We start from the raw sequence: 17474 nt of genomic DNA, 5'->3' as shown, positions 1-17474 counted from the left end.
TAATTAAAGTTGTATAAGATACTACATTGGTTTAAGTGGAGTTTGATAGGAAATTCTGCTCCTATCAGTCTTCATAATTACTGGTACCAAATTCATACATAAGATGGTTTTCTTCTCATATGTACCTTAGGTAGAAAACTCTGCACCAAAAAGAAGAAAAGAAATTGATTGGAGTCTTGTATAGATACAAAAACAAAGTAAAAACAAACTACAGAAATCCTATGCTGGAATCCAAACCTCCAAAAGAAAGATTAAGCAAGTAAGGGGAATAAAGCATTTATGAATTTACATTTTACAATGGCATGAAAGAGTGAATTTATGCCAAAATTTCTACATGATATCAGTAGAGAAAAGCACTTTTAGAATAAAAGCAGGCTAACACTGTTCCTTTAGCTTTTTTAACAACAAGACCATTTTCAAATCTGGCTATTACAAACCCATATACATGACCTTCAATTTTTCACTCACTACACAGTGAAGGGTCCTTCACTTCCTCAGACCATGAAAGCACCACTGAGGATCCAACCTCAAGCATTGTATTTCAGCACAAACTATTTCAGGACAGGCACATTCCATGCTGTTGTTGTGCAATCTGGAAAGCCGCTGATTTATATTTTTTACAGAACTGTATTGAAATATCTTCAACTATAGGGCTACACTGAGGTCACAACTAAAAAACCATATAAAGATGACAGCTTTTCAATGTATGCTGTAGTGTAATAGTGAAAATTAACTGAGGCCATTAAAAAAATTTTATTCTTTTCCATGAAAGATTGGTACTACAATCAATATAACCATTTCATCAGTCAAGTATGTCTGTTATAGGCAGGCACAATATTACAAAACAGGCAAGTACAATGCCTGATTAAGCAAATACAGTCTGAATATCTATTCATCCACTATTTCTGAAAACAGAATTATCAAATATCCACCAGGGAAAAGGATGAACTATTTTAGTTTCTCTTTGGCATACTTATCAGGACAATGAATCAATTACAAAAGTCTTCTATTGCTGCCAGTGCTGTGAAGGAAAAAGGACTGAGTGGAAGGTTTCACGTCAGAACTCGCTTTTAGGACTTGGGCAACCTGGCTCACATAGCCAAACTGGTGACAAATGGCAGTTCAGCTGCCAATGCTTCACGAGGCAGACAAGGATTACATTGTTTTACACTGCAGGTTTGTTCAAGGTATCAAAAGAGTTACAGTAAATTTCTGCACAGTACATACATATTACACACAGTTATAAATACCCATGCTGCGGCTGGACACCAGGAAGTTGCTTTACCAACACCAAAGCTCAGTATCAGACCTCCCACCAGCCACTTGATACACATTGCACTTCCCATCCAGTAATATGTTCATTTCTGTACCTCTCTTAAAAATAGATTTAAAGCAGAAGTGAAGAATAATATTGAATCTTTCCATAAACTTTGTTTTCTTATTTACACTGTAATATTCCATTATACATAAAGACTGCGGAACGATACATTATCTTCATATAGCTTTTTGCAATACATACAGCTTGGAGCTATTAACATCTTGGTTTGGGAACACAGATAAGACCTATAAGACTATTTAAAAAAAATTGAGCCTTAATTTTGCTCTAGTTTGTTTCACTGAAACCATTCTTGAACAAAAAAAGAATCCTCCTTACTGGAGAGGAAAAAAACAACTCATGTTTAAATCACCTCTGGATTTCCTTAAACCACTAAGAAACTTAAAAACCATAATAATTTTTTGCATAATTATAAAGCCACTTCAAAGGCCTGTTACTTTTAAATTTAGAATATGAATGACAATTGTGACCGTATCTTTAAATTATTTTTTCTTAACTTTTGGTTATCTTTCAACACAGAAAATGAAAATGCAATCATTAATTATACATGATCTTTGCACAACTGGGGAGTGTTCCTATTTTATTTGTGGGACAAAATGAACATGCACACAACCCCCATTCACAGAGTGAGAACATAAACTACAGCAGCACTTGTCTCAAGTTGTGATGCACATGGTTGCAATACGGAGTATAAAACCAAAGCAGAATTTCCAACATCTGTTAAAACACAAAAAAACCCCTTATTGTACAAAGAGTCATTCACATTCTCTGCAATGAAGTGAAGAATCAGCTGCTTTCTGGACTCTCCAGCCTGCAAACCCCTCCTTCTATTGCCACGGACTGTCCTGCCACAGCTCCAGGAGGAAGTCTTGAAATGTGAGTCTGTGGAGAAGTCAAGAGAATATTATGGACTGAGAAAAGGCAAAATTATGCAGGACAGTGTAAGCTTGTAAGTATTGAACAATTAAGCTGTTCCCTCACTGAAGTCTGAGGACAAACTACAAAGCAACTTAAAAAGCAACTGAGATTCTGTTTCTATTTTGTTTGCATTAATGTTTAACACATGAAGAGAAAGACCAGGACAGATGCATAGAAAAGGCAAATTGGATGAATCAATGTACTGAAAGTAGAAAGCAATATCCAGAGTGAAGAGAAAAGAAAATACTTATGGCATTTCATGGTTTATAGATCTATTTCTTAGGGTGATTCAGAAGTCTTTACTACCACATACAGAAATACACCTTTGAGAAACCTCAGACAGAATTAAATACTTGACAAACTAACACTTCAGAGGATAAGGCAACTGCAGTGATCAGGATGCAAATAAGCAATTTTGCTGCATAAAATACCTACACATCCACCTAAAAACTCCAATGACTTCCTGTTGCCACCTACCAAAAAAAATCAACCCAAAACACAATTGTGTTTCTGCAATAGGCATCTTTTTCACAGAAAACTTGAAAAGCCTTTGAGAAGGCACTGGAACATTTCAGCCAGGAAGTGGGTACATTTGTCTGTGTACACAAGACTCCAGTTTATAACTGAATTGTAACTCAGTGACCCTAAAAAACTGTTAATGATCCTTTATATACTGGGGTATGTTTTATTACTGATGGGCAAAAGCATCTGCTTATGAAAAGATATTCTGACTTACTGTTAAGAGTAATGACATTTTATTTCCCTTTGCACATGTTTTTACACTGTGAAAACTGCTCATGTTGTATTAAATTAGGAACTAGAAATTATTCCTGCTATGGTAAAAAGCTCACAACATAACATTGCTGGCATTTAGAAACTACAGCTTCCTCTAAGTGCAGCCCAGCACATATTTGTTTGTACTTACATTATCTCATTTAAAAGATGGATCAGTTGCAAAATGTATAACTTGCAATAAGGCAATGTTTGTTAACACTGTTAAGGGGCTGTCACAAAAAGTCCAAATGTAAAAGTTCAGTAAGAAAAATTTGCATCAATTGAGCAGAAAGTGATTTGAGACTCTAAACTCAGCTCATTACATTGAAGAAACATTTTGTGTCTTGAGCAGCTTTTAAAAATTCTTTTCTTGATAAGGGGGGGGCATCCTGCTGCCTGCACTTAGGTGGCCTTATTTTCACTTAAATCACAGAATAAGATTAAATTTACAACATTTCAGTGTTTTCATTTTATTGCTAAAACTTGATCTCTGGCTTTCCTGCTTGATATATGAACATATTCTGTGCTTGATATATGAACATGTTCCTGCTTTCAGAACAATTTCAGTTACAATTGTGATTTACCACTCCAAGAAGAAAATAATCTGTTCAAATCTGTTACAGTTTCCCTCAAAATGTAACTGACAATTTTTCTGTAGATGTCATTTCATAAATTAAAAAAAATTAAAGTAACAAAATCAAGTGGAAAAAATATTTTTTATTCTATGACTGACAGATCAATGATATTTTCCCGGGTCTGTAAAAATTTCTAAATGAAAAAGACGACAGTATAAAAGCAGCATTGTTTGATGGGCTTGGTAGCAAATTTGCTTCCTCATAGGAAGAATGCCACTTGTTGTTCAGTGAGGTACTGATTGCTCTGCAATCAGAGCAAACCAGTAAATTAATCCTAATGAGTTTTTGAGCAAGGGAAGGAAAATGTACAAGAGGGGATAAGCAGGTGGTCACTATCTATTAATACATTAGCAAGTATTCATGCTTAAATAGCCACCCAAACCACATTTCCTATAGAAAACCTCATTTCCCATGTCAGGAGGAACACATTCCCCATACACAAGACCCCAAACCACTGTACACCATCATCTGAAGATTTCCATTTGCAGAAAGACTGAAACCACTTATAACAAAGCATTTCTTAAAGCCTTTACTTGCATCCTGTTTATTTGCATACTTTCTATGATGGAGTAAATACAGATCTGGTTCACACTGACTACTTGTTATTACTTTCACCAATGGCTGCCTTGTGTAGAACAAAACTGAGACAGATCTAAGATGATAATGTTTAAGATGTTACTTAATAAATAATTTGAAAGGGTAACATTGCCACGTCAAGGCAACTGTAGAAAACTCCCAAATGAATTCTTACATTTATATCTCCCTTGTTCTTAACCATAAGAACAAACTCCAGTAAATAAAAAGAAACATCAAAGAACACAGAATATTTTTAAATTAACCACAGTACTTATTTGTAAATTCGTTACATTTTTATATCCCAACATCATATTTTACATTAAGTCCAGATTGTATAGTCAATTAGGTTGAGAGTCTAGAAACTTAAAAATAAAAAAGCAAACAAAAAAGAAGAACATTGGAAAGGTTTTAATTGAACTCAATTAGTCTGTGAGCTTTACAAGTTGAATGAACCCACACCTGGAAGAAATTGTGCCTGGGACCACAAAAAAAAAAAAGGAAAAGAAATATTTTTCCTGAATTAATCCTCCACTTAACTCCACAGAAGACTCTCTTTGAGGAAAGTGCGTGTCAAAGAATGGTAGATTAGGAATGATGAGTTATCCACATGTTCAGCTTCATATATAGGCATTTAAAGTCCTAAGAATATTCTGATTTGCTTTGCCTTCCCAGAGAAAAGCAAGGTTGGTGAGGGTCCAGCAGGAGATGAGGTACCAACATCTGGGACACCAGTCAGTCACCACAGATTTTCGCTGCAGCTTTGAGGAGGAACCTCTTGTCCACAGTTCCACAGGAAAAAAGGTAAATGCTGGAAGAAACATTTGATCTTTTGCTTCCTAATCCTCTATAAAGCCCAAAAGAGCCAACCAACCTTCTGATGCTGATTCTCTGTGTTCTTGCTACCCAAACTCTCAGTGTTTCCCTCTTTCCCTCCTAACCAAATCAACTTCATGAAACTACTGACCCCAACCCCAGTGCTGCAGACACTGGAATGTTACTCTCTCCCAGTGCTTTCTGAAGCACACTGCAAAGTTCCCTACCTAAAAAACTAATAGCTCTTTTTGGAATTCATGGAATACACCACCACAGGAACAATATATGGTTTCATCTTTTTGACTTCTATTACTTCACGTCTTGTAGACAAGGATTCTGAAACAACCTTGAGACCAAGGAATATGAAAAATATTTTCTTTTAAAGAATTAGTCTCCTCCATCTATTCACATAAAAGTATCAGTTTGTCACAACAACTTAGGGATTTTTTTCTTTCATTAAAAACATAAATACAATATAAAATGAATATATAAAATTTCAGCCAAGAGACAGTGCTGCATGAGAAAGCTGAAATCAAACACTGCCAAGAGGACAGAGTACAACTACCAGATGGCAGCACATTCAGTTCTTAAGCAAATCTAGAGAGAACTTCATGTGTTTAGCACTCTTATTACACACTCAGGATGTGCTTTAGACAGAATAATTTATAAAACAATTTTTTTCCATTCATTACACTATAGAGATGAAATATAATGAAAGACCAAAGGTACAATATCCTTAAGGAAATTGCTTTCTACAGCTTTGCTCCCTGAAAAAAAGAGTACCACCAAACTCACATATTCTTTGGAAATTTGGAGCCTTCTAGCTGGGTACACACTTCCACCATGAGAACCATCTGACCACACCTGAATTGATTTTCTAAGCAGTTAAGAGCCCATTTTGGCAGCAACTCTGCTGCTCTGTCTCCTGGTAATCTCTCCTCCACCATGGTTTGTATGCACACCTGTAGTACAGCAGGGGAAGGTGCCCCACTAAATACTGGCAACTGCTGTTATCAGAAAATCCATGTGAATCTTGTTTGGTGAAATCTTAAAAAAGAAAAAAATGGGGAAAAAATAGAAAGAGAGGATCCAGAATATTGTCCTTGCTGGGAAACAACAGAAAAACACAGTGATGGGGTAATTCTGGTCTCACTACACTGAAAAGAATTATTTTACATACAGGTTGATTAGGAAGTTAAGAGTTTTCCAAGCTCAAATTCATTCTGTGGGTAAGTATATCACTATTAACTATTTATGTATCTAATTAAATCATACCTATATCAAGACAGCCTAAAGACACATACCAACCAATCATCTAATCAGCTCAGCATCCCAGAGTTTCGTAGAGGTATTCTAAAACCCTGTCATGAATTTTCAATTGTGATTTGTATCACTGTAAATTGCAGTGCTAAGGTTATTGCATTTATATCTGCATAGCTGCACACACAGTCCCATCTTCCCTTTTTCCCTCTCTCAGCCAAATCCAGGGAGAGTTCCAGAACTGCTGGCTTTATGCGAGAACCCAACCCAAAAAGTGAATTTCTCTTCTCATATCACAGCCAGTTAACTTCCATGAAGGTCTATGAGCCAAACATTTTAACTGGTATCTTAGCACAAATAGGTTCATATTTGTTTCCAACAAACAGAAAAACCTTTTTATGAGAGAACTGGATGCAAAGAGTAGTTTTCAAATGAAAATTTCTGACTGATTTCCCCAGTCTCCAGACAAGCATGAAGATTAAAGGAATAAGAACAGTGACATATACTTCTCCTGCCTCATGAAGTAAAGGAGTGTCTCTGTAGTCTGAAATGAATGACTGAATTATTGGACTTCATATTTCTGCTCACTAAACAGGCTTGGTAAATTTTTCCACTAATTTTCAAATTAGAATTAGGATTCTTCCAAGATGTGTTTCTTCACCCCATGAGCACTGGAAAGCTGCCCTTCTCCTGACAAAGGGCTTTCACAGACCTTTCACTCACAAAGTCAAATACAGAAGCTCACCCTCAGAAAACCAACAGCAATCACTACAATCAGTGTTTGTCACATGTATCACTTCAAACACAGAGGGAAGGACTTTTGCTACATTTTACAACATCAGTAAAGGCGAGTAAATCTGATGATGACAGCTTACATCTCCACAGGAAAAGTGAACTGGAGATGGTCTCCCTGTCCACCATGTTTATGTTTGCGCATAGTGACAGATTAAATTAACTGTCAAGATAAAAATTTCTGTTTGAACATTGCAACCACAACATTTGGTGTGGACAGGAGCTGCTGCAAACACAGCAATATGCAACACTCCCCTCTAATGCTGCACTGTGTCTTGCAAAGCTTTGGGAATTTGGTTCATTTTAGAATGGAAAGAACAGCCTATGTAGCTTTGCATTATTAAAACCTGCCATAACATAAAGCTTAGCAGTTCATGTTATACTAACTGAACAGCTGCCAAAAAGAGATTTAAACTGGCAACTGAATTGGATTATATTCAATATTGCAACTGGGCTTTTTAAATTTGCTGTCTAAGTCATCCAGCTGTTAGAAGAACTAAAATCTATGAGTCTGAACTACTACTCAAAAATATTGCAACATTTACAGTCTGCAATGTTTATAGAGATCATATAGCAGATTTATAAATACTAAGAGAAACATAGTAAGCTGATAAATGATTTTAAATACTTAAACAAAATAAATTACCAGAAGTGCATTTTGGTGGTATTGAGACTGGATCTTGCACTAGGAAAAAAGGACTTTGACTTCAAATACTATTGACAACAAAGTGAGGAATTACCTATCTTCAAGCAGAAAAATCAGCCACCAGCAACTACTCTCAATCACCACGACAAGACACTGCTCAGATTCAGGAAAAAGTATCTCAGCCACTTACACTTTCTGCATACAGAATGCTACAGGGCTTGAGCAAACAAATACTCTGCAGACCCTGACTGAGATAAAAGGGTCCCTGTCTGACTTTGCACAGATACACAACATGAAATCAAGGAAAGGCTGCCTACCCATAGCTAGAACCTTCAAGAGATGTCACTGTATGAGAACTCACATTGCAGGCATACACTGCACTCTCATTTGAGATTGAAGAATTAATTTATTTTCCTTTGAAGCATCCTCCATTGAGCAAGCAGACATGGAACAAGAAGATATGAAGTCTTTGTAACCAAGAAGAGTCAATTAATTTGTGCAACCTAACCATTATCACCCTTCCTTCCCATTCCTCATTTTAATCTAAAATCACATTATGGGTGAATTGAGGAATTATTTCTTCCCACCCCAAATTACATGGGAGAGGGTCTGCAAGCCCTTTGTGCAAACTGACACTCAAATTGCTCTACCAACTGCTACATAAACTGTTAAGACCTAAAGTACTGCACATCATCCATGACAGGACGGACAGAGCTGCAAGAAGCAACACCTTAGAGGAGAGCTACCACCCCAGTGGTGACAACAAAAATGCATCAGCTCTCAGAACATAACCCAGTCAGTTCAGGAGAATAGGAAATGATAACTGAACCCTCCAGAATAATGTTAGAGAAGGGAGAGCCCTGGTAACAGGGTGACCTTTTTAGCTGATGCTATGAACAGTTGTTAGATCTGTTATGGATCTGCAAAAAAACCAAAGCATCTGGAAGGTTGTTCTGAAGAACAACTAGCATCTCAGAAAGAGAAGAAAATTTGGACAGGAAAAAAAAATAACTGCTTAAATTCATATCAAGTAATCCATGAGTCAACAACACAATCACAAAAAAAAAAAAAATCTCCTCAGTTCTTGCAGTTATTTAACCCCCCAGTCCTTCACTCTGGAAGTCAGAACCTTTTGGATGCAGCAGTTACTGCTACAAGAGGAGCTGTGTGAACACAGAGGGAACCCACAAACTAATATTTTCTATCTGCTTCTATGCATTCTCACAGCTGCAGCCAGAAACTTCTGCTGCAGCCCAGAATATTCCAACAGCCTCAAGAATGGACAGAAAGAGTTGAGCATCAGCTACTGTGACAATTCTACCATCACAGAGGTGGCAATACAAGACCTCTGCTTCAAGAGATCTTGGGACGCCCATTCATCTTCCAAAGAACAGGGCTGATGTTGAAACAACCTGTCACAGTATTTTCTCAGGAAGGTTTGGTTCCAGAAACTCCTAAAACAGAGTGTGTCTGCCCCTTAAGCTCATGATAACTGAGGCTCCCAAGCACCAGCCTGGGTTAGTAGGCTGGGGCAGGGTAGTTCAAGAAGTATAGGAAAGAGCCAAAATACTGAGATGAAAAGATCTGTCACATCCAATTTATGACAAATGCTGGCACCAAGTGATTTTGAAGCTGCTTGTGGTTAGAAGGATGACAAGAAAAAAAGAGAAGCACAGCTGAACCCGCTAAGATCTGCCTTGACTAGCTGTTTGTGGCCTAAGAATCTGAGGGAAGCCACTGGGACAGCCACTGTGCAGGTGCTGGAGATGACACTTCCAGAGTTAGGAGCAGTGGAGGAGCTGAAATAGTTCCAGCATCCAGAAAGAGCTGATAGGACACACAAACAGAGGTGATTGTGTCAGCAATGAGGTGCGAACTTAGTTCATCTGGCAAGGCTGTGCAGGATTCTTAAAGCAACATTCACCCAAACACTTTAATCCAACAGGAAATGATGACTTTTCTAGGCAAAAAAAAAAAAAAAAAAAAAAAAAAAAAAAAAAAAAAAAAAAAATCTGGACACCTTTCCAGAAAGTATGTTAAAATCAAGCCACTATTACTGCACAGCTCTTGCAGGCTCAGCCATTTGGTGCTGGTGAGCCAACATTCAGGTAAGTCTGAAGGTGAGAGGCCAGCTGCAGAACCCAGTCCTGACTAAACAGGGAGCAAACAAACCCCTGGTGCCAGGGTACTTCCAAAACAGTGCTTGGAGAGCTCATGCTGTAGAAGCCAGAAGCACCAGCAGGTCACAGTGTACAAACCATTTCAAGTCTCTGATTCCACTTTTCTGTCCCACTCCTCTTTTAAGGAGCTGCTGACAGATAACTGTGCTCTGTCTTGAGCACACCAGTGTCTGCAGGTGAGCTGCACCTACCCTGTTTGCCTTTGTAATAAAGACATCCTGTACCTCCACAGTTTCCAGCTGGTGTTCAGAACCACCATTTGTTAGTTCCTACTATGAACTGTATTAATCTCCCATGCCCAAAGAATCACACTAAGATAGTAAAGCAGGCTCCTTTTCTCTTTAGTATCTACCCCATTATGATTCTAATACTAGTCTAGTAAAAAACTGAACCAGTTCAAAATCAGGCACTGTGACAACCCCTCAGTTTAAGAACAAAACTCAAGTCTTAGACTGATGAAAGAAATAAAACCTGAATGTCTTTACCACCCTAGAAAAACAGGAAAGCAAATATTTCCTTACAAGCTGCTGCCTAATAATTTTGCTATGGTCCTCATAAACAAGTGATATATTATACTTTTATGAACTCTTATCCCATTATTCTTTCATGGCAAGCACTCAAAATTAACTGTAGCAAAACAGTCACTCTATTAAAGAACAGAGATTTTTTTTTTTCACTTGCAATACATTGTGTTCTATTTCAAGCCCAGTTTTCCATCTATAACTTAGTCCTAGTTGTAGCAGAACAAAATTCCAGCTTTTATGACAGAAGACTTTTTTTGATCAATAGAAGTCAGCAGCAAAAGCGTTTGTGGTTTTTCTCGGGAAAGCATTTGTGGCCACAGACTCAAAGAAGGAAGAAAGGGAGGGGGATTAACTCTTCAGTGAAGGTCAAAAACATAATTTAAAAGTGATCCAAGAAGAGCAGCTGTGTCTGTCAGCACAATCAGGATTACCAGCTGGAGAATTTACCAGCAGTATGAAAACAATGCACACCAGATGTCAAATGTTGCAACTGTGAGTAGGAAAGCAACTCTGGGCATGGCACTGTCATGCTAATACTCATTGCCAGACAGATTTCATATTTAGCATTTACTTATTAATTAGACACTACCAGGAAGAAACAATAACATTTTGAGCTTCACATTGTAAGTCACAGGCAGGTGTGCACACTGGAAACATTTAACATCCTTTATTCTCAGTTATTCTTTCACTGCAAACACAAGACAACAATTTTAAAGCTAACTAGCAAATACTAGAACATCTGTGCCTGAACTTGCTTTAGTTCCACTCAGTTCAATCTGAGCTTTTAACTTCAGATTGGACTTTTTTTCAACTAAATCTGAAACAAATATTAAGAAAAGAAGTAAAACCACACTTTCATCCATATATAGCTATCTGGGAAGAACTGTACCAAAGTTATTCAAAAATGAAGCAAATACTTCACTTACACCTCTACCAGCACTTCCTTCATCAGCTGCTTGTTATCTTGTCTTTCTGGGGCATTCTTGCGTTTTTTTTCCTGCCCATTTTATATGCTGAAGATGAACTCATACATTCCAGTACTTTAAACAGAGTGTTTTACCAGTTTTGCTGGGTAAAATACCTGATGTTGATTTTCTTCTTTATATATGCATATACTTATATATATATGTATATTCTTGTATTACCTTGGTCACACCTCCTCTGCATGAATGTCTACAGAAACCATTGCAGTCTCTGCTTGTAGCTTCTCCCACGTTCATTCCTGTTCTCCAAATACTCTCCTTTTTCTCCCTTGCATGCTCTTTTCCTAAGAATGGATGGTTCATCCACTTGATTAATCCCTACTCCTTGATCATGATATGACAGAATTCTCCAGTTTTCACTGTTAAACTCAAATTTAATGTAATATTTCTCTCATTAAAAATCAATTATAAGGCCCCAAGAAACTAAAAATATGGATAGTAATGTTGTAATTATTTATCACAGAGGGTACTCTAGGAACTTGTTTGAAGTTTGTTTTATATCTTCCTTGACGGTGCAATTGCTTTATCCAAAGGAAGACATGCCCTCAGAAAAATATGGTACCAGCATAACTGAATCAAGATAAATAAAGTTATTTAAGTACAAATACTGTCAGCAGAGGGAATGGACATGTGTTTGTGGCACCTTAGCCTGACATGGAACATATGTTAGTATAGGGTTGCTAATTGCTGCAATTAAAAAAAGAAATTAGAAATGCCTAATCAATTGACACATTTAACTCCTTATGCAACCATTACTTCTGTTCTCTTAGAGAAAGAAATTTCTTATATATTTCATTATCATTAATTCAAATTCTCCTTAGCTTCTGCAGTATCCTACTGTATTACAGCCTGTTCCTCATGGCTTACCTTAGCTTTGCCATCCTGTGCAGACATATATCCAACACACATGCTCTCTGTTGTATGGCTCCACAGAAACTCCACTAGAAAGGAAAATGCAAGAAGTTACAAAAAAGGCATTGGTTTAACATACAAGATGCAATTGAACCAGACTGTGACTTGAGGAACAAATATAGCAAGGATAAAAAACAGACCAAAAACTACTTAACAGAGCAATTAAATCTCAAAAGAAACAGCTACCAAACAAAATTTTCCTGAGTATTCACAGTCACACACTGCAGAACTATGAACCACAATGAGAACGTTACTTGGATGACATGGAGCATCCAAGATGAAAAATACATCAACTCCAATTGCAGTTAAAAAATGGACCAGCTTCTAAAGCAGTGGCCTTTTCCACCCATCAGAAAAAGCTGACAGAACTTGTATTTGCCTGCCTCGAACCCAGACAAAAGCAGAAAGCCAGGTGAGCCAGTATCAGCAGGTAAAGGGGGATTTGTGGCTCAGCTGTTAGCCTGTATCCCAAGCAGGACACAGGCACACATGCACAAATAGTCAAATCTGCAATAGGGGAATTGAAGATATGGATCAGGCAGGAAAGACATCTCGTAAAAGCAAAATTATCCAGCAGAAAAAGGAGAGAAGTATGATGGAAACAGAGTAACATGCACAGTAAGAGACATTTCTAGCAAAATCAGAGGAAGTCCTGGATTCAATAGTATGCTGAATTACACACCCTTTCTACGTGGAGAGTGTAAGGAGCACTAAAGGTGAGAAAGGAAAGAAAGATGAAGAAGAAACCCCTAGCAAAGCACTCCCAGGTCTGATTACCTGGACTTCCAGCACCAGATAAACAACAGCAGCTCTCTGGTACTGCACTCACAGCTAATTTAGGATATCAGGGTTAGATATCCTAAAGCACTGCCATGACTGCAGGGATAATGATTAAGAAAACTAATCAGTGCTCACAAGTTTTATTAATGCCTGTTAATCCAGTAAGGAGCTGTCCTGAAGTCTGAAAGTGTTCTGATTTATCAGCTGTTTAACAGCCTGTTCCAGTAATCTCTAATTGCCTGATACATATGCAGGTATCTTTATGTACACAAACACAACTCCTACTCAGCTGCAACACAAAATTCAGACAAAGAGCACAGTATTCAAATGTTCAGTTCTCTCTTAGTGGAGCTTTATAAATTGCCACACTGTTTTCTTCCTGCTCTCTGTCATGGTCATTCTTCTTTGTATTCATGAAGTCCATAATTTGGAAGGGGAGAAAGAAAAAAAAACAGCTGATCAGAATTTAAGGCATTTCACAGAATTTCGTAAAAGGCTTTAAAAAAATGCACTGAGGCACAAATTCTTTCTCTGGATTATGGAAGGTGTCTTACATGAATTACACAAGATGCCTTCAACAGACATTTCCACAGATTTCTTTTGAGAGTGACTTTCACATATTGCAAAAAAAGCATCCCTGGATGGGTTTAAAACCTTTACTCATTCCTATTCCTCACATTCCTTTAGGATGAAGGTCACAGCCTGCTGAGCACACTTATCCTTTGAACCACATCTCCTTGCATAGCAATTAAACCAGAGCAGGAGATCAAATGTTAGATGATCCCAGCAAGACTTGAAGATTCTGACAGATATGCAGATATCATCATAAAAGAAAAATGAACTTCGTGGAGGTGTGTACTCTGCTCCCCCACAACAGATTTGTGACTGATACCACCAAAGGTGAATCAAAAGCTTTCACAGAGTGAAACATATCCAGCACAATCAATGTGTGTTGGAGGTGCCCAACCTCTCCATGGCACCTCAAATGCTCCACTGCCAGTGAAAGCATTTTTTTAAAAGACAAATTTAAAATTTGCATTTAAATTTAATAAATTTTAATTTAGTTTTTAATTTAATTTCATTTTAATTCCTATCTTTCAATTTTGAGAAGCTGAGAAACAGTTCAGAATAAATACCCTCAAAATATTATAACTTTGCCTTTGAAAACTACCAAAAGTAGCCTGTACTAGCAGAAACCTTAGTTATTGTTAGCCATTATAGGTAGTGAACTATACTGAAAATTCTAAATTACATATGAAATATCTTCAGATAAGTATATTTTCAACCATTTAATAAGTCGCTTCCTTGCCATTTTTTCAATATTAAAAATAAATAAAGATTATTCCTGTAATAAAGACATGAGTTCTTTATTCTATACATGAAGTTTTTCAGTATTAACCAATTTATTTTCAGTCCAAACAAACAAAAATACTACATAGTTTAATTGTGTATTATCTCTGCATTCATTATAAGGTAGGAAATTTCCATGGTACAGAAAAAGCACTGTATTACAATTAATCTCTGCTAGTTCAGTGGAAAGAAAACCAAAAATCAATGGACAAATAGTCTTTACTTATGATGCACAATATGTGGGGATTTTATAAACTAATTTTTCAGGAAAATGTGCCAAATCTTCATTAATAGAATATGTTCTTTTACATGAGTGACAAGCATGACATGAATAGAAAAAAATTCTCTCACTTCCAGATCTCAGGAATTGGAGGTTACATTGATCTTGTTTGTTCTTACTTAATCAGACTTGTATTTTCATTTTCTTAACTCTTTTTTTAAGGATAAAATTTATGTTGCAGGATGCTGTTGCACTAGGTAATGTCACAAATGGGTAAATAATAATAAAGCAGAGTATTACACAAAGGAAAAACAATTCAACTCTGGTAACATTAGATAGGTCAATGTGACCCAATAAATGCACACACAGCTGCACATCTGAGGAGCACCACAGGAAAGGAGATGGCACAAGTGTCATCCTGAAGTAATTCATATGCCCCCAATCCCAAATTCCTTCCTTTAGAGAGACCTTACTGTCTCAGGGCTGTATTTCCACCTTGTTCTGCTCATATCTACAGCCTTCAGTTCCCATCTGTTCCTCCCACACAAACCTCAGGACAGTTTTCCATAATACACTTTTTTGCCATAAAGCAGCAAGAGGGATTGTGTTTCCAGGACAAAAAGAGGGATGAAGGGATGTAAAACCTTTTTGGAACCAGACAGCTACTGGGAGAGGCAAAGTCCAGGTGATTTCAGTATGAGCAGCAGAAAGTACTGTTTGGTGCAAATGCAAATAGTAACTGTGATGTATTTAAACTGATTTTCCTGGCAATTACCAAGAATAAACAACTTTCCTTACAAATTTTCAGTGCATTCTCCAAATTCACACATTTTCTTATGCAAAAAGGAGGAATAAAGAACTTTTTAGAAAGCATTTTTTAAAATTAAGCTACTGAGAAGCAGCAAACAGCTACATGCATTACTCCCAGCTATAAATGCAATTTTTCCTATGAGGAACACATTCCACCTCACCACAAGCAACTATTGTATCTATGTCATAGGTTTAGAAGGATCCCACATGATCCTGTGAATGGCAATTCTGCTTAGAAATGATGAGTCAGAAAGAATGCTCTTTTCTGGAGTTTTGTTAATATTAGCCTTGTTTGTTCCCTATTTCACTTTATAGATTTTTATTATTTCAATGTCAATTCCATTTTGTTTTCTCTGTGGCTTTCAAACACACACACAGATTTCACTTCACCCTTCATTTTAAATTAAAATGAGTAACAATTCCTTACCTAGTAAAGTTGGCTTTTCCTGTGAGGATTCAGGCTCTGCTGAACACCTGCAGGAGCGGAGAACGATCACACCTCCGAGCACACCATCTTCATTGGCTAGGAAAGGTGAACCTGGCCAAAATCATGGGGGAGAATTACTTGCAAAGGAACAATTTCTTGGGCATTTTTTTCTTAATTTGACTTTCTGCCTTTTCCCTTTAATCTTGTCACTAAGGGTTGAAAATGACAGCTCAAACAGTGCTTTTACAAAAGCATCGGTTCTCTTTTTCCTACTGTTTCAAAAGAATAATTTTCTGGAATGTTAATCTACTAATTCACCAGCAATCAAAAAAAATGAAGAGCTACATGGAACAAAACAAAAACATTAAAAATTATATTTGTGAGTGCAAACCTCAAATGTAATTTGGATGGACCAAGGAAAATATAATAATGAAAAATGGTGTGTCAAGTTGAAAAACAGTTGTGACTCAATATTTAGCTCTTTCTGTTCTATAGATTATATAAAGACAGATCTAAAAAAAATCAAGCAAATTTAGGTCATTTTTACAGTTTATTCCTTTTTGCCAACTTAAAGCCCTTTGTACAGAGGCATCATGGGACTGCTATACTGTCTGCCTTGCTGTCCTTTTTACAGTGGCTCCTATGTTGTTAATTTATGACATAGGACACAAGAGTCTTCTATCAGAAGCTGGAAAAGCTTTAAAGGTAGCTGAACCAAGTCTAAGTATTTTTTCTCTGGTTTGCAACTTGAAATAAGATTCCTATTACTTTAAATGTAGAAACAATGGTATAATTTATGTACAATTTAAAATATCTTGAGCCACAAAATTAATCAAGTTCTTGCACTTAGGCCCATAGACATGCTAGTTACACATCTGCATTATACTGTCTTTTAAAACTGAACGTACAATTGCAACAGCCATATAATGTAATTCTTTTCAATTCTTTCTTTTAAATAAATTAGTGTACAGGCACTGTAATTTGCCAGCCACTAGAACTTTAGAGCAGATCTATTCATTAGTCTCCTTTAACTTGCCCACAACTATTTGTATGATGAAAATTACTCCTTTAATGCAAATAACAACAAAACTGCCCAATAAAAAACAACTTTGAGCATTACCATAAGGAAAACTAAAAGCTTCATTGTGTTTTCTCTAAACATTAGAGCAGCCACCTTGAAAAATGATACAAGGTGGCCATTGCAATAGAAGCCCACATTGCAGGAAGATAATAAATGCAGTGTGCTTAATAAACAATAATATCTTAGTTAATTTAATGCAAACAGATTATTATCTTTAAAGTGCCACTTGCTTTGTAAAAGAACTATTACTACTTACACCTAGTAATACACCTCTCCTGTATTACTGACTGTGACCAAGTCCCTGTGAAACAAGAATCCAGCCCATGATAAGGTAGAAGATAAAACAGGAAAATATGTTTGGTTAAAATAGAAACACAAGGCTTGGAAAGTTGTGAAGGGTTTTACCACCCAAGTCAAAATCAGGCACTTCAAAGACAATGCTTCTACCTGAACTCGG

The 17474-nt window shown here is 36.9% G+C and overlaps 1 protein-coding gene across 1 annotated transcript in view; it reads right to left on the bottom strand.

The window, feature by feature from the left end:
- Positions 1-834: 834 nt before the first annotated feature.
- The window catches only part of TASP1 (taspase 1), a 79165-nt gene continuing 62525 nt past the window's right edge, over positions 835-17474 (bottom strand). The window contains exons 12-14 of the mRNA XM_058802181.1: positions 15937-16047; positions 12305-12378; positions 835-2218 (exon numbers count right to left, since the gene is read on the bottom strand). Of these exons, the coding sequence (XP_058658164.1) occupies positions 2123-2218; positions 12305-12378; positions 15937-16047 (281 nt within the window). The 3' untranslated portion in view covers positions 835-2122. The remainder of the gene's footprint in view (positions 2219-12304; positions 12379-15936; positions 16048-17474) is intronic.

The sequence above is a fragment of the Ammospiza caudacuta genome, chromosome 3, assembly GCF_027887145.1.
Source record: "Ammospiza caudacuta isolate bAmmCau1 chromosome 3, bAmmCau1.pri, whole genome shotgun sequence".
NCBI lineage: Eukaryota > Metazoa > Chordata > Aves > Passeriformes > Passerellidae > Ammospiza > Ammospiza caudacuta.
This window is presented reverse-complemented; position numbering and strand designations above follow the sequence as displayed.